We start from the raw sequence: 21,169 nt of genomic DNA, 5'->3' as shown, positions 1-21,169 counted from the left end.
TTTACCACACTACCTCACCCCTCATTTTTTACTCACTGATGATCAAGCCCAGGGCTTCATGAACGCTAGGCAATCCAATGTCTTTATAAACTCTTGCCTGCCTTGGAACTGTGTTACACCTGAGACACACGTAACTTCCAGAAGACCCTCACATTACTAAAGACAAAAAGCCCACCCATTCAGTTCTGGGGACGTACTTTAGAGAAAGGGCTCTTGCTTAGCGTCCAAACAGCCCCACGTTCAATCACCAGCAATGAAGGAAAAAACAACAAAAGCCAGATCAGAAACAAAGGATGCAACGCAACTTGTCTCTAAAATAATTCTAATAATATATAATAGGTGCATGTGCCTGAATGTGGATATACATGCACACGAGAGCAGAAAACCATGGCAGCCAGAAGCATTGGAGTTCTCAAACTAGAGGTGCCGTATGTGTACTCAGGACTATACTTGAGTCCTCTGGCGTTCAGTAAGTGCTCTTACCTGCTGAGCCATCTCTCTAGCCCCATCAAACTCATTTTTATGACCACTTGTTATCTGTTCAAGACAACCAAAACCCTAGACACTCCCCCTCCTGTCTTCACCCATCTAATCCGCAGTCCTCCTTTGTATTCAGCACAACCCTCTTACTTAGGGAAGCCTACCCGAAGGACAGCTCACACCCCTCTATGACAACACACCTAAAGTCCTCACACTCTCCTGCATGCCATCCATATATCTACTAGTGCAAGTGCCGTCTTCATCCTCCTCCTTCTCCTCCAGACTGTCGTTTCCATCAATGCTGGGAACAAGTTCAGCTTTGATCCCTAGTACAGCTCCAGTGCCTAGCACTTTGTCACAGCACGGGTGCTTAATAAATATCTGCCAAGTGAAGACACACACAGACAGACACACGCACATGTTCTTCCTAAATAAGTCTATCCCTTCAGAATAAAATAATTTAAATTTTACCCTTTTTTAAAACAAAGATTCATTTATTTATTATATATAAGTACACTGTCACTGTCTTCACACCAGAAGAGGGCATCAGATCCCATTACAGATGGTCATGAGCCACCATGTGGTTGCTGGGAATTGAACTCAGGACCTCTGGAAGAGGAGTCAGTGCTCTTAACCACTGAGCCATCTCTTCAGACCAATTTTACCCTTTCTGATACTGACAAAATTTTGTGCTTGAAAAAGAATAAGTGAGGGACTACAGAGAGTTCCCCACAACCACATGGTGGTTCACAACCATCTGAAATGAGATCTGATGTTCTCTTCTGGTGGTCTGAAGACAGCAGCAGTATAGTCATATACATAAATAAATCTTTAAAAAGTAGGTGGAGCATGTTGATGACTTTTGTCTGCATCGTGAGATAAGGATGAGCGTGGGAATCTATTGTCTAAGAACTGTATTGAACAGACTTGGCACTCATGCCCCAAGTGACATGCCTAAGTAGCTGTAGTTGTCTGGATTTACTCTGTTCGATTGCCTTGTGTGTGTTCTTGATCGTTCTGCCACTCTGTAGCTTGTGTGAGCTTTGAAATGGGGGCCTTCAGATTCTGGTTTTCTTCAAAAAATATTGTCCTTTCTGCACACGAAAGTTACTGGGATTTTTCAAAGATTTTTACATTGGCTCTGATGGGAACATTTGATAGACCCGATATCCCAGTTCTTTAATTTCCTTGTTCATGGACACTGAGTGTCCTCCCATTTATTTCATCTCTCTTAGCAATGTTGGCTTTTAATGAACATTCTTTAACTGCCTTGGTTAAATGAAACAATATCCTTTCAGATTATCGACATCATGAGAACAGAAGCACAAGTGATCTTTCTGCTGATCTGTATCCTGAACACTGTTGGGCTTATTGATTCTGGAAGTTCCTGTAGACTTTTGGGATACTCTCTATACAGTATCACAGTATCTGTAATTAGAGATAGTTTTACAACTACTATATAATTTGAGTCCTTTTATTTTTCTTGTCTTGTTACTCTGGCTGGAACACCAGTTGGTACAATAGAAATACTTTACTGTTCCAACCAAATATTATGTTTTTAAATCAACTTATCTATTTCTTTATTATTTAAACATATGAATGTGTTGTCTGTGTGCATGTATGTGCATTGCACACACACTTGGTGTCGAGAGAGGCATTAGATCTCCTGGACTTGGAATGGTTGGTTGTGAAGTACCGTGCTGGGAGCTGAGCCTGCCTCTGCATGAACAGCAAGTGCTGTTAACCACCGAGCTACTTCTCCAGCCCCTCAGACACTGCTCCTCACCATAAACACTGAAGTCAGTCTAAGCCAGCAAGCATATAATTCTAATGTTCACTAATGTGAAGCACACCTGACTGTCCCCACGTGACATATGAGTGCCTAATTATCTTGTCACCTGGCAAAGGCCACTGCTACTTTAGTCTTTTGAGTGTGTGATCCAGGTGAAGGTGCCACCTGCCCCTGCCCCTGCCCCTGCCCCTGCCCCTGCCTCTGCCTCTGATCCTAAAACAGGCTGACTTTAGCCAGTGTTTTTGTTCGCTTTCTGAGTGGATGTGGAGATGAAGCATTGCTAGCACAGCCTGTCCAGATACAGAGCTTAAGTTTGAGGTTTTTTAAAGACCAGATTTCTCTGTGTAGCCCTGGCTGTCCTGGAACTCACTCTGCAGACCAGGCTGTCCTTGAACTCAGAGATCCACCTGCCTCTGCCTCCTGAGTGCTGGGATTAAAGATGTACATCACTGCAGTCTGTCTTTTAAATGGAAGAAATAATGTAATAGAATACTGTTCTGTGTTAGATTTTGGCACACTAAGCATTACCAACACAAAGAGTTCTACTAACAAGGCCTCCTGACTTTGTACCTGTGTTTTGTCAGAACTGATGTAAGAATAGAGTCGTGTGAGGAAAATCTGAGTACTTGTGAGAAAACTCCAAGAAACCAATACAAGAATCTTGTGAGCTCAGTTTCTTCAAAAGTACAGAACTGCTTTTGGATTATGCTTTCAATTCCTCCCAAGTGTAGCAGATAGAGTAAGTTTACCTCAGAGAATTCATTACGACTAGCTATTGCTATTTGTCTGTATAGCTCCATGGAAACATTTTGCCACACACAGCTTGCTCTTGTAATTGGATGAGTACTAATTGTCTGGGGCTCTGAGTAACGTTAGCTATTCCATGAGACTTCAGTCTGCCTCCTTTATCAGCTCCGTTCTTCCAGGTCCCTTTAACTACCTTTAGAGCAGTTACCAGTTTCAGATCCTGGGACACAATATCTCTTCTTCCTCATCTATACAAGTATATTCTTTCACTATTTCCTAAAATATAAGCCATTTCTTGCTCATAAGGTTATATAAGAATGCACGCTCCTACCATAGCCTGTGTCTAAACATGAGTGCCATGGTCAGAGTAAAAGCTGTTTTGTGGCCCGAGCGACAGGATCATGGTAGAGAAGCAGGACTGAGCTTCAGTAAGTACACACTACACTGTTGGTGACTCCCTAAGAACAAAGGTTTCCAATCAATCCTATAAGTTTCTAGGTAAGACTAGAGGAGCACTATATCGTCATCAAAAAGGAAGATTAAAAACTGGCAACATAGGGGCTGGGGATTTAGCTCAGTGGTAGAGCGCTTACCTAGGAAGCGCAAGGCCCTGGGTTCGGTCCCCAGCTCCGAAAAAAAAAAAAAAGAACCAAAAAAAAAAAAAAAAAAAAAAAAAACTGGCAACATTAGCCTCTACTTACAATGACAAGTTTTCTTGGTATAAAACTAACTAGAGATGCTTTAATGAGCCTGAGATTCCAATCTTAATACATAACTATAGTAAAAAATATTAAAAATGATGTCCCTGGATGAAAGACACACACAGCCTTTGTTTTTAGACATGCCTTAGGCAGCACAGTAGCTGGGCCCCCCCTCCATGCTGCGAGAATCTGCTTTCCTATCGATAACCTGAGCTATCATGTACTGTTAACTGCGTTCCATCTGCTGCTCTAACCCAATTGGGCAGCCCTCTGGGCCACATTCTTTTGGCCCTCAGCCCATGGCTGCTCTCCTTTACCCTCCTACTCATCCTCTTCCACCCAAGCCTGTAAAACCTCAGCCCCAAATCCTTTTCTGTCCATCTATTGGCTATCGGCATCCTTATTCCCAATCAGAATTAACTAGGGAGCAGGGTCCCAGAAGTGAAGTGCAGACTCCAGGTCTTGGTGTCGCACTTAGCATTACAAAAGAGTAAAAGACAAAACCTCGACACATAACTCTTCCCTCTCATACATTCTTCAAAACAATTCAGTTCTCTAATTAACTTGCTTTAATTATTTAATTTGAATAAATTAGTTCTGATGTACTATTTTATTTAGGGATTCTGCATAGGATTCAATTGGCAAATGTTTCACAGTATGGATATCCGTGCGTTACAGCACAATGCCTGCATGGGAGGGAGCAGAGGATGGCAACAGAGATGACCAAATGATAATGTTAACCTAGGATAATAAAATGTTTTCAATAAAGAGATGAGAAGCAACATAGTTCATAAGAGCCTGAAGTTGAGCGCACAGTTGACAACTGAAGATCTTAGCCTGATTTCTGGCATCGGAAGTCTGTATTTTAAAATGCTCAAATGAAAGTAAATGAGATAAAAGTTCTAGTTTTTTGAGGCAGCATTGACTATGACAATATTATAGGTTCCTGTCAACTGTTAAGAGATGTCAGGCACAGCAAATGGGAACTCTGAATGCAAAGCTAGTCTATGAGTGTTACAGCTTAAAGCAAAACCTTCACAAATTACCTTAAAGATTTAATCTTTAATAAAGTCTGTTGTGATGGTTTGTATGTGCTTGGCCCAGGGAGTGGCACTATTAGAAGGTGTGGCCCGATTGCAGTAGGTGTGGCCTTGTGAGTGTGGGCTTAATACTGTGGTTCTAGGTGCCGGGAAGTGAGTATTCTGCTGGCAGCCTTCAGATGAAGATGTAGAGCTCTCAGCTCCTCCTGCACCATGCCTGCCTGGATGCTGCCATGTTCCTGCCTTGATGATAATAGACTGAACCTCTGAACCTGTAAGACAGCCCTGGTTAAATGTTGTCCTTTATAAGAGTGGCCTTGGTCATGGTGTCTGTTCACAGAAGTAAACCCTAAGACAAATGTTTACCATTTTATTTGTTTATTTATTTACTTATTGAGATTTTTGTGGGGGAAAGAGGGTGTTATTTGCTTTGTTTTTGAAACAGGATCTCTCTATGTAGCCCTGCCTTGGAATTTTGTAGACTAGGCTGTCCTCCAACTCAGAGATCTGGCTCCCCAGTGCAGGGATTAAAAGTGTGGGTCACGGGTTGGGGATTTAGCTCAGTGGTAGAGCGCTTGCCTAGGAAGCGCAAGGCCCTGGGTTCGGTCCCCAGCTCCGGAAAAAAAAAAAAAGAGTTTAAAAGTGTGGGTCACCATATCTGGTATATTTAATATTTTTAAAGCCAAAATATGTAAGCAGGCAAAAATTCTTTCTTGTTCAAATTTATGGGTTTTTCAAAATTGAACTTAATCAAATTATAGGAGAGCACTGGTAGATCAGTAGTAGATCACTTACTTAGCATACACAACCCCCTCTACCCACATACTACATGTATGCATGCACACACACGTACACGCAATGATGATAAATGTCCCTATGATGGGAAGATGGCTTACTCAGGAAGTACTTATTCATAAAGTGTAGTCAGGCTAGCACATATATATCCGTAATCTCAGCACTGGGAAGGCAGACACATGCAGTCCTTGGAGCTCACTGGCCAACCAGCCTATCCTTCCTGGTAAGTTACATGCTACTGAGAAACCTTATCTTTCCAAAAAAGGTTATCTCTCAAAAACACCAAGGTAGACAATTTCTGAGGAATGACATCCAAGGTTAATTCCTGGTCTCCACATAGCACTCCCACACATGAATGAATGAATGAATGAATGAATGAATGAATGAATGAATGAATGAATGAATGAGTTAACGAATGAATGAATGGAAATTCAACCTTCCATTACAGCCTCCCATTTTCCTGCTAGAGAAATGGGAAAGCAAAAAAAAAAAAAAAAAGCACTTCACTTGGCTCACAGCCAGGCATGCTAATAAAGTTCCCAGTGAGACAGCCCCATCTTGTGGCCTTCCTGAATACTGCAGCATGCTTTCCATTAGTGCCTAACATCAGTTTCAAAATAAGCTACACTGTTACTGTACACTGGCTGTTTTTTCTCATACAAAAGCGTTAATAGTTTATTTGATCTCTAAAAGGATGTCTTAAGACCTCTAGGGAATGTGGGTCCTTCAATAATTGAAATTGTTTACAAAAATATATGACATAATTTTTCCATGTTTTAAAATAGTCAACCTGATATAAATCATTTTTGTATGTTAAATGTATGTTTATACATTAAAGCACACTTCAGAGAAACTGACTTTCCTGTTTGTATTCAATATACTTTAGTTTCATGTTAATGGTATTTACACAAGACTTTGAAGCATTTACAATTATTTCTTAGTTTTCTATCAGCAGTTGATGATGATACCATGAATTTAAATGCTGATAAAATACTTTTAAAATCAACTTTATCCTATTAGAATCAAAACAAGATCTGGAGGAACAATTCAGCAGTACAGTACACAAGATGAGCCCTAGAAGTCTGATCCTCAGTCAGTTCTGCCTGCCTGTCTGTCTGTCTCTTGTCTCTGTCTGTCTGTCTCTGTCTCTGTCTCTCTCTCTGACTCTCTCTCTCTCTGACCCTCTCTCTCTCCCTCCCCTCCCCTCTCCTCCCCTCCCCAGACCAGCAAAAGAAAATCTAGGGAAAACCCTACCTAGAAGAATCAGCCACTAATGCACATAAAGGTGTAGAAGCTTAAACAAAGTGCCAAAGAATACCGACAGCCTTCTGATCTGACACTTTCCACCTCTGACACCATCAGAGCTACGATGTGGGCTTTTCTGTAGTTTGCAAAAGCCTGCGTTTTTAGTAGATATAACAAATTTAATGTTTTGTACTTGGGTAACACACCTACTGCCATATATTCTAAAGACTCATGCACATCACTGAGAACTGTTTCCACCACAGACCCACAGCTATCCCTGCAACTACAGAAGACTGTGTACACAGACAGGCGGAGGAAACTCCAGATGCATCTCGGAGATTGTAAGTCCTGCTCTCTGCTTGCCTTGGTTATGCAGAGCGCAGCACAGGATGCTGGGCACAGTGCCCACTGGACGCCACCTACCCAGGGCAGCTCAGGCACCACAGTGGTAGTGCTGTCCTTAGCAGGCACCCAGCACAGGTCTAACTGTAACAACTGTTTGGTTAGCAGAACAAAATGGAGTCCTCCGAGCACACATGACCTTCGCTCATATTGATTATTTATTAACTTTTAATGTTTTGCCACATGGTTTTGATGTGTACAGATGGCCTTAAACCCTGAGCAATCCTCCTGCCTTCACCTCCTGAGTGCTGGGATTACAAGCATGTGCCATTGTCCTCCACACACTGACTCTGATAGGACACACAGATAATCATCTGTAAGAAGATCTGTACTGGGGAAGACACTGTCTCCAAGTCACAGTCTGTGAAAAGTCTACAACCCACTGCTTCACCACAGGTTTATAAATGTGAGATCCTAGAAACAGAAGCACGGTTACCGGCTACAGAAACACTGCTGTGAGCTTAGTGTCAGCTGCTAAGAGGAAGGAGCCACCAAACTTTAGGTGAAGTACGTAGTCCCCAGTCATGGTGTGCTTCACTGACAATAAGCTTCACAGTAAGACACAGTGATTCACCCTCAGAACAATGAGGCGTCCGTCCAGAGGACCCCACTCTTAAGATAAAGCAAAGCTTGACATCAGCCACCTTGAGGAAGCCACACTTTTCTCAATGCAAATGCACCATCAGACTTCCCCACTCTTTCAAAAACACTCACTCTGCTCCTTGCATGTGTGTGAAAATGGAAGGAAGCTATACGCTGTGGGGTTCACCATCTTAAGGAGGAGACAAATACTGCTATGGAAAGAAGAGTAAAGCAGACCTTGGTGAGCAAATCCCATGGCGGAGCCTGTGAAGGAGCACCTGAGCAATGGAGTAAAGAACCTGAGATGGGTGCCTGCTTTATCACAGGCTTCCCACACGAGCCACGCTTAAGACACCAGACGAGTGAGGTGGGAGACAGGGAGGGCGGGCCAGACAAAGAGCAGTGTAAGATCAAGGGGAGAACGCAGACGGCGCTGGGGACAGTGCGCGTGATGTGTGAACTCCCACAGATAGCTCTGATCAATTATTTTCCCTATCCCACTGTGTCACTCAAAGTCTATGACTTCTTAACATTTTATTTGTTTACTTATTTACTTGTTTTTATGTGGATGGGTGTTCTGCTTGCATGCATGTATGTCTATATAGCATGTATGCCTGGTGCCTGGAAAGGCCAGAAGAGGGCACTGGACCTCCTGGGCCTAGAGCTACAGATTGACTGTGAGCCTCCAGAGAAAGTGAATCCAGGTCCTTTTGGGAGAACAGCAGGTGCTCCCGCCGAGCTCTCTCCAGCACCCAAAGTCCATGTTTTGATTATCCATAATTCTATTCAATATCACTCCAAAAGCGACCCATTTATGTTCTGTTACCTACAAGGCGGCTAGCAGTCTTCAGCAATACAGAGGCCCCCTCAGCTACTAGAAGTCTACTTGGCTGTCAGCACTTGTGTGTCCTTGCTTAGCTCTCTTGTCAGTGAGGGCTGCCATGCACAGCCGCACTATAATGTTTCTCCTTCCATCCTTTCCACAGGACTTGTTGCTACTCACAGTTTGTATGTTGCTCATGTGCAGAACTCCCTGGGTCAGGGGTCTCTGCCAGCCTTGTACATGGATATCCTACAGTAACTATTACTGCCACAGTAGTGTCTCTTCATAATAGGCTCTCATGAGCTATTTCCCGGCAGTCAGTTCTCTGTGAGTTTGAGGCTAGTCTGGTCTACACAGTGAGTTCCCGGCCAGCCAATGAGACCCTATCTCAGAACAAAACAAAACAACCAGGAACAATTTCCTAAATAACAACGAATTCTAAGTTGTTTTTTTTTCCTCCAGTAATTTCTCTAACACCCTTCAATTGCCTACAAATCCAGGAACAATAAGAGAACAAATCAGAAGCAAAACACAATAACAGATAATTTAAGAATGGCCTAACATGCCTAGCTAATCTCTCTTTTTCTTTTCTCCAAACGATGATAGTAGGCATGTTCCAAGTGCATCGAAAATAAATTTTAAAAATTCTTCCAGGATAGAAAGAACTCAACAGTTAGGAGCACTGGCTGTTCTTCCAGAGGACCTGGGTTTGATTCTCAGTACCAACAAGGTGTCTTACAACCATCTATAATTCCAGTTCCAGAGGATTCTGGCTTTTGAATGCTTGTGATGCACAGACATGCACACACGGGCAAAGCACCCAAATACGTAAGATAAAAGTAAATGAATGTTTAAAAAATTCTGCCCTTCATTTTTATTTATCTTTAAAACTCTGGATTTAACAACCACATACCTTTAATCCCAGGACTCAGGAGGCAGAAGCATGTGGCTCACTGAGTTTGAGGCCAGCCTGGTCTACAGGGTAAGCTCCAGGACAGCCAGAGCCACACAGAGAAGCCCTGTCTTGAAAAACCTAAACAAACAAACAAATAATCTGGATTTGTCAATTAATTTCTATCAAGAATATAAATAAACAATGTAAAATCAAAAATTTGCATATAACTGTCAATATTCTACCTCACTGTACAGTTTGCAGGCTTACTCTTTTTTTTTTTTTTTTTTTTTTTTGGTTCTTTTTTTCGGAGCTGGGGACCGAACCCAGGGCCTTGCGCTTCCTAGGCAAGCACTCTACCACTGAGCTAAATCCCCAACCCCCTTACTCTTAATACTAAATTTACCCACCCTAAAGTAAGGCTTCTGTTATAGTCACGGAATCTTTATTTCAGTGCAAACCTACTTAGTTTTCTCTCTTATATGAAAAAATGATCAGGTGATTTTTGCAAAGAACTAGATCAATCTCTTTCACAGACAAAGATACTCATAAACATTTAACCTCCACATTCTGAGCAAATGTGTGCTGGAAATATCCACAGCATACGCTTAGAAAAATAATTATATACTAAATAATAAGAATTTAATAAGTTTTAAATGACGGCAACATCAAAAAGCCCTACTATATCAAAACTATAGAATCATAGTAAGATTCAAAGCTGTACATAAGAAACACCTTAATAGCATCATGAAATAATGTTTTAAATAGATATTCCTAGAATCTTCCATTTAAGACAAAAAAAAATAAGTACAAAGACATATTTTGTACAAGGAGATCATTCAACTCCAAGGCATGACTTAAGGATAATCACAGATGAGCTTTCAAACGGCTTGCATAATCCACCCAAGTGATAACAGGTGGAAATGGAAAGGAGCCATGCAGGAGATTGGTAAGCTTTAAGGGAAACTAGGGAGGCTAGACGTAATCAATTATGCTTTTGAAAGCTTTTGTTGATTATCAGAAATGAATATATGACATATTTGCTAAAATATGAGTGCATAACTTAACAGATCGATCCATAATATCGATGTCAAGGGTTACTCAGCAAACAGCTGTTTCCAGTAGATGGAAAGTGGCCATCATTCTTAAACACTCTTAAAACTGACTCATTTTAAGGACTCAAGTCTATCAAAAGGATGCTACCTCTCACACAAAGTTCTGCTGTCCATACCTTCTCCACTAAATCATTGCTTGAGCAACGTCAAAACAGAAATTTAAAGTATTATCTTCATGAAAACTATTTAAATTGATCCTTTAAAAGCCTCTATCATTGCTTTAAGTGTCTAAAATATCAGAAATAAACTTTTATACTAAAATATTTCAATGATTATCTAAAATGCTGTACTAAAAGGTAGACAGAAAATCTTTATCTACAGTTTTTATTTAACTTTCTTTCTTCTTACTAAATGTATGTTAACAAAAAAACCCTCAAATGATCTAGACAAAAGCTTTTAGCTCAACACATAATTGCAAGAAAATTACAATAATTGTACCAATTAAAATAATCTTGAATGAACAGTATGTCATCTTAATGTTCCAATGGTTTATAGAGGGATTACTTAATTGGCTGAAATTGCTTTCCAGTGTTAGTATCAAATGTCATTTGTTAAAAGTTGAACAATTTAGAAAATAATTTAACAAAGCAATTTTACCAAACACCAAGAACCAACATTTTCTTTTTCAGCTGAATAAAGCAAGCAGATGTGTCATCAAATTGCTATAAAAATAAATGAAGCTTTTTATGGATTAAAAAAAATAAATTTTACTACTAGCGTTAAAAATACTATTTTCCGATTGTTTTTACCAAATCAGATTTCTTTAATAAAACAAATGAATATCAATTATATACTGCTGCTTTTTGTCAGCTGTAAATAAAACTTTTTATTATTCAAATGACAAGCACCAAAGAACTCAGCCGTGGGTAAGTAGAAACAGACAACCAAATTGCTACAGCAAAAGACGGGTTTCCAATAAGTTGAGCAAACTGTCTTCCTACAGTTGTTCATTGCAAATTATTTTATTTAATTATCTTAAGTAAAATCCTTTATGAATTTTCAGATTTCTTTCCACACTATCTTTTTCTCTTTGTTGGCTAACTACAAACACTCTCTGTAAGTAGTTATAGACATAGGCAGATTTAAAAAGAAAAGCATCTCAGAGCCATACTAAGTCAGTCTGCTCTCGGACAGCAAGGCCGTCAGGGCTGAGGTCTAATGTAATAGTTTGACTAAATCACAAAAGGAAGTTGGCATGGTCTCATTTTGTCTCTAATACACATTATTCTATATTGATGTGATCAAAATAAAATATTCCCCTAAAAATTCACTATAATTTGTATTCATTATGATTTAAAAAAATTTCCCCAGCCCCAAATAATTCTTTCACAATATTCTATTTTTTCATAAAAGGGTACACTTGCTATTATCTTTAAGCAACGTGCACGTGTTCCTCTATACCTTCTTGCCTCAAGACATATTTCAATTTAAAAACTGAGAAAAAAATCAGAACTACCTATAAGGTTCAGATGGTGGACTCTATAATGCAAACTTTAATTTTCAAGCAAAGCACAGGCAATTCTTTCTCTGTTTCTTGTCTGCCACAATGAGAGCAGTTCTGCTCTCCCAGGCTCTCCTCACCACACCAGACAGAGACCTCTGAAAGCATGAACTAAATACCACCATCCTCTCCTTAGCTGCAGTCACAGCACTGAAAGTCTACTAATACAGAGAATGAGTACGAGACAAACAGAGTGACTGCTGTGGCCATCCACCTGGTTTGCAGGAAGAGTCTGGAGAGGCTGGGGCTGTAAGCTGGAGAAGCCCCAGGATGCCTTAAGGAGAGCTGGTGGGCTATAACAGGGGAACCCAAGGCACTGGAATGTGGATGGGAACAAGAGCAGTAAGCACTGATTATCAGGCTTCGGGCACAAAACGACCTGTGCTGGGAACAGGAGGGAACTAGAAGGCCACACACATTCTGTACTACATTCTGGCAAAGATCCTGTCTCCATTAAAATATTTTTTAGACTTATTTCATGTGTATGAGTGTTTTACCTGCATGTAGCACATGCGTGCCTAGTGCCCACAGAAGTTGGAAGAGGGTATTGGGAACCAAACCCAGGTCAGCTGCAAGAGTCATCTCTCTGGCCCAGTCCTGTCTGTTTTGTCTGTGCTTTAAGACTTTAGAAGATGCTGAGTTGCTCTTGCTCTTGCCTTCCTGCCCCTGCTCTGTCCTCTCGTCCCTCCCTGCGCCCCCTCCACATGCTCATGGCCGGCCTCTAATTCTCTCCTCTTCTCTCCCTCTCTACCTTTCTCTGTCTCTACTACCCTCCTAACTCCCACCGCCATGCCCTGAATAAACTCTATTCTATTCTATACTTCGGAGGGGGGGGGGGCTGAGTTTAAAGAATGGGCTACATAGGGGTTGGGGATTTAGCTCAGTGGTAGAGCGCTTGCCTAGGAAGCGCAAGGCCCTGGGTTCGGTCCCCAGTTCCGAAAAAAAGAACCAAAAGAAAAAAAAAAGAATGGGCTACGTAACCCGGCAGAGGAAATGCCAAGAGCTACTTTCAGTCGTATTTACAGGAAGAACTGAGAGCAAAACTGGACCAGAAGGATTTGAAAACCTTAGTTTTAAACAAGTAGCACATGTAAGGTTCTGAAGAAAAGGGAATGAGCTGCTGAAGGGACAGGGACACGCCAAAACATGTGAGTACTCTGCACACTTCGGTGTCACCTATCTGATGCCAGTTTTACAGACATACAGAATGGAAATGTTACAGGGTCATAGACACTACACACAAGTTTTTCAGAAAAGCCTAGGAAGACAAGCAAAGTGTGACAGGGTTGGTGTGAATGCAGGTGGCCCTGGAGGAAACGATGCACACATCGTGAAGGCAGAGCTAAAGACACAAGAGCAGCTGAGGAAGTTATACATCCCAGGTGCATGGGACAGACACCTGAATAAACAGCAATCCAGAGAAAGGCCATGGGGCTACGATGGAAAAGCTATAGGGACAAGAACCCTGAGCCTGTTCGCTCTCGCATCATGACAGCGCATGCTCAGATGCCTGACCTGGATCTACTGGATTCAGAAGGAGAGATTTTGCACGCACTATTTGTGTTTTAGAATTCAAAGCAGAGTTAAGTGCAAAGCAGTCAAATAAAATACCTCTCATAGATGGTCTTTAAGGTCATCTGATCAGGGAGACCTTCAGTCTCTTCCAGATATAGTATAAGCCAAGACGTCCGGTACGGCCACTGCTCGGTGAGGTTGATCCAGCTGGCTAGCCTGTCCCAGTTGAAAGTAATCTGATTGGCTCTTAGTAGCCGCCCTTTAGCAAATCCATAAACATCCAAAAATTAGTAGGCATACTAAGTGAAATGTTCAGCATAGTCACAAATAATTGAAATATTTGAAAATTTTGACATTTGGTTACAATACAGATTTAAACCAAGTATTTATGTGGTTTGTAAAATCCAGATTTTAAAGATTCAGAGGGCACAGTGGCAGACATCAGTAATCCTGGCACACAGGAGGCTGAAGTAGAAGTCTTGAGGCCAACCTGAACTTCACAGTAAGGCTGTCTCAAAAAATAAACCAACAAACAAAATAAAACACCATGGTAGTTCTCACTGCTGACTGCTAAGGACCTCTCCAGGTCCTTAATGGAACCCAAACATACTGGTCTGTCTTTGTTTTATGGCTTAATTCACTTCCCTTCTTACCTACTGGGATAGATCATATTAATTACAATGAATCTAAAACTTGTTGTCTACATTATTGATAAAAAGAGCCTGTTTGTAGGGTGTTCAGAGGACTGAACTCAGCTCTCCTCCCAGGGCATGCTATTTGAGGACAACTGAAACTGGTGAGCTTTCAGAATCAAGGCTTCCTTCCAGTGTTTCATCGCCTTCACCTTGACAGGATCGCAAACAGGCTTGGCTCTCACATAAAAACACGAGCAGCTCTATTCTCGTATCATCAGGTCAGTCCATACCTGGACTCACGTCCACCTGTCTGACAGGCTCTCCTGGGAATCCTCCTGTCCCACCTTCACTGTACAGACAATGACCCTCACCCAGCTCTTCCCTGCCTCAGACCCTTACTGTGCATTTTCACCACTGACCTTCCTGGAAGGTGGATCTGCTTTGCTTGTGGATAACAGGATGTGACTCCTCCATCCCAGTGAGCTATGTCTGCCAGCTATGGACCCATGAATACAATACTAACTCTGAGGTAAAACCCGGAACAGAACAGATGATACAGCCACAGCCTTCCTGAGAAGCATTCACTCGGCAAAGCAGATGAGAAATCCAACAAACACACACCAACCTGTGAAGTAACTAGATGAGTATTTAAGCTGAATGTGTCTTTGGGGCAACAATAAAAATGAAAGTCCGAGCACTGAAACAAGCTTGACAATATACTTCTTGTAGAAGGCTGAGTTTTTGGTTTTTAAAACATAGGGTCTCAAGTAGCCTGGCTGGCTCTGACATACCTATTCTCCTGCCTCCACTCCCAGAGTGCTAGGATTACAGATGTAAACCTCCACATCCAACTCACTAAGTTGCCCAGGTTGGCCGTGAACTTGAGAGCCTCGTGCCTGAGCCTTGGGAGTGGCTAACATGTTGAGTCTGTACCACTGGCCTGGCTACCATTTAGAGGTATCAGGCCAGGTCTCTTTGGCGTACCTGAAGATGTCAGCAATCTAAAGTCCTTCCCGTTTTGGAGCCATAAGGCCTCAAATGAGCTGCAGCTTTCTCACACCACGTCACACCACTCTGCTCCTCCGACTCCACTCAGGCTGGCACTCTAGCTGTTCTCAGAATCCAGCTCACAGCCTTTGCAGATGCTGCTCCTTTTCCTCAGAACGCTTCTCTCAAGAAGCATGTAAAGTGTGGTTCTAACTTCATTCAGGTCTCTTACTCATTCACAATCAATCCCAGATGCTGAAGTGGGTACGACAGTTAAGCAGATCAGACAAAGACCCTGGCATGAGGGTGTCCCCTTCCAGAGAGCAAATAGACAAAGACAGTGTCTGTCGGAAGACAGCTGTTTGGAGGAGGAGGAGGATCAAATGTGGAAGGAGGAGGAAGAGTCAGTCCATTTGAGATGCAGGAAGGTCTCATGGAGAAGCTCACATGTAAGCTAGAAGGGGCAGAACTGAGCAAACTCACTGCTCACACAGGCGGAGAACCATGACAGGCCATGTTAATGAAACCAGTCAAGATACAAACCTGATCCCCAAGAACTGTGATCACGAGCAGCCCAAAGTTAAAGAGCAAGAGGAAACAATATGCTAACTGGCACAGTTAGAGGGACGTCATTTCTACATGCTTGTGGGGTCCAGACAAGGATGGGGCCCTGGCTCTGTGTGCTCCATGTGGGAAGTCTGGGAGGCCTGGGTGGAGAGCAGTATGAGAGAGTGTACTCTACCAAGGAGCTGTGCTGAGAGCAGAAGTGAGGGCCAAGGCAGGGCAGAGCCAGAAGTCCCAGGGAAGGAAGGTAATGAGGGGGAGAGCTGCTGCCTTAATTCCTGTTTAATTTCTACAATGTCCAGACCAATCCTTTGGCATAAGGAGGATGATAGGACCTATTGCCAAGTGAGTATATCAGTGTTAGCAATAATAGCAGGAAATAGTTCCTCTGTCGAACCAGCATGGGAAGGTTGAGGTCTCATTTAAAGAGATTTAACTATAAAAATGCTATCTTAGGTATGATCCCACCAATAATACAGTTTATGTCATGAGCCCTAAACTAGTATAAAATGCAATTCCAGTTGACAGAATCAACACTAGGAAATACCAGAAGGTAGTAGGCAATACCATGCAAGGGAAGAAACCCACTCTATAAGTTAAATGGCAAAGTGTGTCTATGACTGCTTTAATGCTAGTCTTCACATACAGAAGAGCAGCATCCACACAGAATTCAGTCACAGCAATAAGCACCTTTTGGGGAGTGGGCGGGGCAGGCTTGGGGGTGTTCAAGACACGATTTCTCTGTGTAGCTCTGGCTGTCCTACAATTCACTCTGTAGACCAGGCTTGCCTTGAACCGGATCAGAAGGAGATAGGCTTGCCTCTGCCTCCAGAGTGTTGAGATTAAAGATGTGTGCCACCACTGCCTGGCTAACAGTCCCCATTGCATTACAAACATTTTTATTCAAAATATCATATAAAAACTGAAACAACATAGCAGTATATAAAAATCTGAGTTTCAGCACAAATATTAATTGTACTGTTATGTAAACTACATAAATTTAGCCTAAATATAAAGCAAAAGACCTTTAAAATCATGAAATTTTAAAATAAATGTCCAAGTGATATCAGATTGTCAATTACTACTGTCAACTACTACTACAAACAGAGCTTATACTCAAAGCGCTCTGCTAACTTTAAAGCTTGTGGTGGTGGCTGGGGGATAACTCAATAGCAGAACATTCACGGAGCTTGCACAAGCCCTGAGTTCAATACCTACTACCTCAAAAAAATATAAACAGGGGCTGGGGATTTAGCTCAGTGGTAGAGCGCTTACCTAGGAAGCGCAAGGCCCTGGGTTCGGTCCCCAGCTCCAAAAAAAAAAAAATAAATAAATAAAATAAAAACTATTATCTATCACAGAACATGGAAAATAAAAGTCACCTGTCACAGAAACAATATTGAGTAGCCGTCTCATGGTCTGAGGGCTGATGTCACTGAACCAATCCTCAGTGACCAGCAGCTTTGTGAGATCAAAGGACATCTGCCTCGTGATGGTTCTCTGCATCTGTCTTCTGCGGTAAGTGTCCTGAAACGACAGCACCAATGAGAGAGAAACATCCATCCTTGAGGGTTAACATGGATGCTTGTGGTAGGAACAACAAAACAGACAGCAGAGTACTCAGTGGGTAAGAAAAACACAATTCACAATATTAACCGAAGAGAACAGTTACAGGCTAATCAAGTGTGGGTGCTTCTAAGGCAGACACTTTCCAGAGCAGCTACACAGTAGTTGGCAGGTTCTAGCCCATGTACACTGACAACCGTACAGTGAGGGAAAGCTTAATGTCTCAGATGAGAGGTACACAGAACTCCAGAAAGAGAATCACAGTCAAGCTCCATGAAGCCGTGCTTCAGGAACCATAAAACAATGAAGCAGGTAGGTTCCTTCACGGTTTCAGGGACTCAGCCTCTCTGTCTTAGGCTGTTTCAAAGTGTTACATTGTTTTATCCCAGGCACAGCCAGGGAATGGCATTTCCTCAGAGAGCTGAAGGCACTCTGCAGAGTAGGGGAGTGGATAAGGAATCCTGGGTCCTAAAGCATGGAAAAGGTCGAAACCATTGGTACCCAAGAACTGGGGCTGCCAGGAAAGAAATTCACAATGTGGAATCACACACTCCCCTGACTTTGGCTATATCATTTGTCATTCATATTAACTCTGAATTCATAACCTGTAAAGCATGTGGGCACAAAACCAAAGACATGAGGTTTAAAAAGTAATGTCCAAATGGTAGCAAACAAGAAGAAAGGCAAGGCCAGTGTAAGCCCATGTTGGCCACCCCTGAGCGACACGATCAACAAGGCTCCCTGCCAGAGAACATCCTCCCACTTTATGAGCCTAGATAAATACATCTGGTTTTGCCCTACAAATATTATGAATGGACAGAGTCTGAAGTAATGACCAGAAACCCAAGGAGACTGGGAAGGGCTAGAACCACAGCTGGGTGTGGAGACTACGATCCAGACCTTGCAAATGCTGGGCAAGGAGGAAGAACCTAGAGAGATAAAGTAAGGATGGCACCTGCTCAGGAATGAGTGTGAGGCCACGATCATTTGCTGGCTATGAGTCCTACTACTGGAGGAGCAGTCACCTCATGACCTGGGAAGAGGCTGCCGAGGAGCAGGCCTCCTCCCAGACCACGGTACTTACTGCCCCAGGCAGCTCAGAGGCAGTTGATGCTGATAGGAAGCTCAGCACTGATGTTGATCTCAGGAGCTTACCACCATGTTTACTGAAGAACATGAGGTGTCACTCACTTAACTTTATTTGAATGACTGCTAAAAAAATAAAAAATCAGAGTCAGGGTATGGCTAAGTGGCAGAATATTTGCCTAGCATGCACAAGGCTTTGGGTTCAACCCCAAGACTCTGAGGAAAAGTCAATCAGACCATTAGGTTAAGTGGCACGAATGGCACCTTACCCTTCTGTTGAGAGCCGTTTTGCTCCCAAGCTTTGTCATCTCCCCAAGGCTGTTCTGTGAAACTCTTCTGTCAGTGTCCTCCTGTGTTCCTGGAAGAAAGCATGGAGACAGCGCTATGGTGGTTAAGATGAGTCTCCCAGAGTCTCGGGAGTTTCAGCACTTGCCCCCACTTGATGCTGTTGTTGGGGAGGTTTGGGGTGAGGCCTGAGGAGGAAGTGTGTCCCCGGAGAGACGGTTTTGAGAGTTTGAAGATGCATGTCATTTGTGTTTGCTCTCTTGTTTCCTGCTTGCAGTGTGAGATGTGAACTCTCGACTTCCTACTCCAGCCGCCATGCCGTCCACACACTGCCACACTTCCCTGCATGACGGTGCTGGAGTCTTATCCCTTCGGAACCATAGCGAAATAAACCCTTCCTTCTACACGCTGCCTTGGTTATGGTGTTTCATCTCAGCAACGGAAGTCATCAATACAAGCACTGTGTGCAGGGTTGTTTTGTGTGATATTAAAGAGATGTAAAATAGAAACATTTTTCAAGGCAAAGAGAAACTATAAAAAACCTTCCAGATTACTTCAAGCCTGAGTACTGTAGGGCTGACGCTTACCTGTGGTGTCTGAGCATGTAATGTCCCCATTTGTTGCTGAAGTTACAAGGAATTTCCTTGCATTGCTAAGCCCACGACTATTAAGAAAAACTGGTAAGTGAACTATATTGCGCATGTAGTCATGTCCGTTTATATTTGAGTCACGAAGCACACTATTCAGGTTCTGGTTGATGGCCTTTATGATAATATGCGGATCACTTGCAAAAATGGCAATAAAAGGGCCCTTTGAAAACAGAACTCGGACCTGTGGTAGAAGAAAGGTATGGATGTGACACAAATTTTTAAAATGTACAAAAAAAATTCCTTTTTAAAATCTGTACTATCCTTTGGTGCTTTATCTTTTAATATCATTCATTTCTCATCAAAATGTATTCTCTATAAAAACAACTTTTATAGATGGCTCAATCTTAGGGGTTTCCTTCTCAGACACCTGGAGCCTACACAAAAGCAAGCTCAACATGCGAGGCAACTTTCTGGGAGCACACGTGAGTTCTGTACACTCGGTTAAGCACTGCTGTTATAACAAACCTCAGATTACAGCAGTCTGCTTTAACAACACTACAAAATCTATGGGTTCCTCTGTCATCTCAGAGTACAAACATGACAGCCTGCACAGCTCAGCCACGCTTGTCATTTAGAGATACTCCGTGTGAGTTTTTGCTGTATTTTTTTCCTAAAGCACCATCAGGCTGAAAGGATTTAAACATTCTTGATCAAACATTAACTTTTGCTGTAATTCTGAATTTTAAAATATAGTTCTTATGAAAGAGAGTTTCACTAAAGAAAGCAGTGTTTCTTAAATAAGAAGCACAGTTTCCATCCTAACTGAGATATTTTGTGAAGTCATGCATCCTACGTGGCCACAGTGGCAAGCTGAGACAGTGAGACAGTGAGACATACAGTGTCCAGCATCTGAAGGACTTTATCCTGCTCGCAGGCATCCAGGCCGTCAATGATAACCACCAGCCTTGTCTGGTTTTGAGTGAAGCTGTCAATGGTTTTTGCCATCCTGGCCATCAGCTCCACCTCACACTTCAGGACCTGCACAAAGCACAGAAGACACAAGAAGGTAAGGCACACTCCTTTAGAAGCACAAGAGAAACCCATCTAAAGGGAAGAAAAGAAATCCGAAGTTCTTGCTGCTGGCAGTGGTTCCATTTAAACCTGTTGCAAGGGTTTCAGTTATGGACTGACAATACTTGACTCTTAGAATGTCATCAGGGGATGCTGTGGTAGGACTGACTACAGAGGAGGCTGAGAGACTTACTTGCCAGAACTAGACTCTGAATGACAAAAGCCTTGGACTTGAATTCCACCCAAAACACCTACTAATGGCTACAATACCCTTGGCTCCTTGGTGGCATCTAGTTTTAAACAAAGTTAAATATACTCATGCTATAAAGTTCAGTAATTATAATTCTTGTTATTTATCAAAAGAGCTAAAAAATTTACATCTACACAAAAACCTGAGCACAGATACTTATAGCAATTGTATTCATAACTACTGAATAAATGTACACTCTTCATTCAGGCAACAATATTCATCAGGCCTAAAAAGCAACGGAATTTTAAGCCATGAAAGGGATGAAAGAAGTCAATAGGAAAGGGCTACATACTGCATGGTTGCAACTACCTGACATCATGGGAAAGACGCAGCTACTGAGTCGGTAAACTCCTCAGGGTCTGACATGTTTGGGGAGAGACAGAGGCTGAACAGGAAAGCAGGCACTTTCACGGCAGTAAACATACTGTAATCTTGCATATGTTATGCTATCAAACACTTATGCAAACCCAAAGAGTGTACAGCACCAAGGCTGAACCTAATGCAA

The 21,169-nt window shown here is 42.3% G+C and overlaps 1 protein-coding gene across 50 annotated transcripts in view; it reads right to left on the bottom strand.

The window, feature by feature from the left end:
• Kidins220 (kinase D-interacting substrate 220) overlaps positions 1-21,169 on the bottom strand; it is an 88,705-nt gene that overhangs the window by 29,086 nt on the left and 38,450 nt on the right. For all 50 annotated transcript variants that reach the window (XM_087552019.1, XM_087552025.1, XM_087552020.1 and 47 more), the window contains 5 exon segments: positions 20,241-20,381; positions 19,341-19,584; positions 18,738-18,826; positions 17,199-17,343; positions 13,727-13,889 (listed from right to left, as the gene is read on the bottom strand). In XM_087552019.1, coding sequence (XP_087408145.1) covers positions 13,727-13,889; positions 17,199-17,343; positions 18,738-18,826; positions 19,341-19,584; positions 20,241-20,381 — 782 coding nt within the window.

The sequence above is a fragment of the Rattus norvegicus genome, chromosome 6 (assembly GCF_021556685.1).
Source record: "Rattus norvegicus strain SHRSP/BbbUtx chromosome 6, alternate assembly SHRSP_T2T, whole genome shotgun sequence".
Lineage (NCBI taxonomy): Eukaryota > Metazoa > Chordata > Mammalia > Rodentia > Muridae > Rattus > Rattus norvegicus.
Note: the sequence above shows the minus strand (reverse complement) of the source record. Positions and strands in the feature narration are given on the sequence as shown.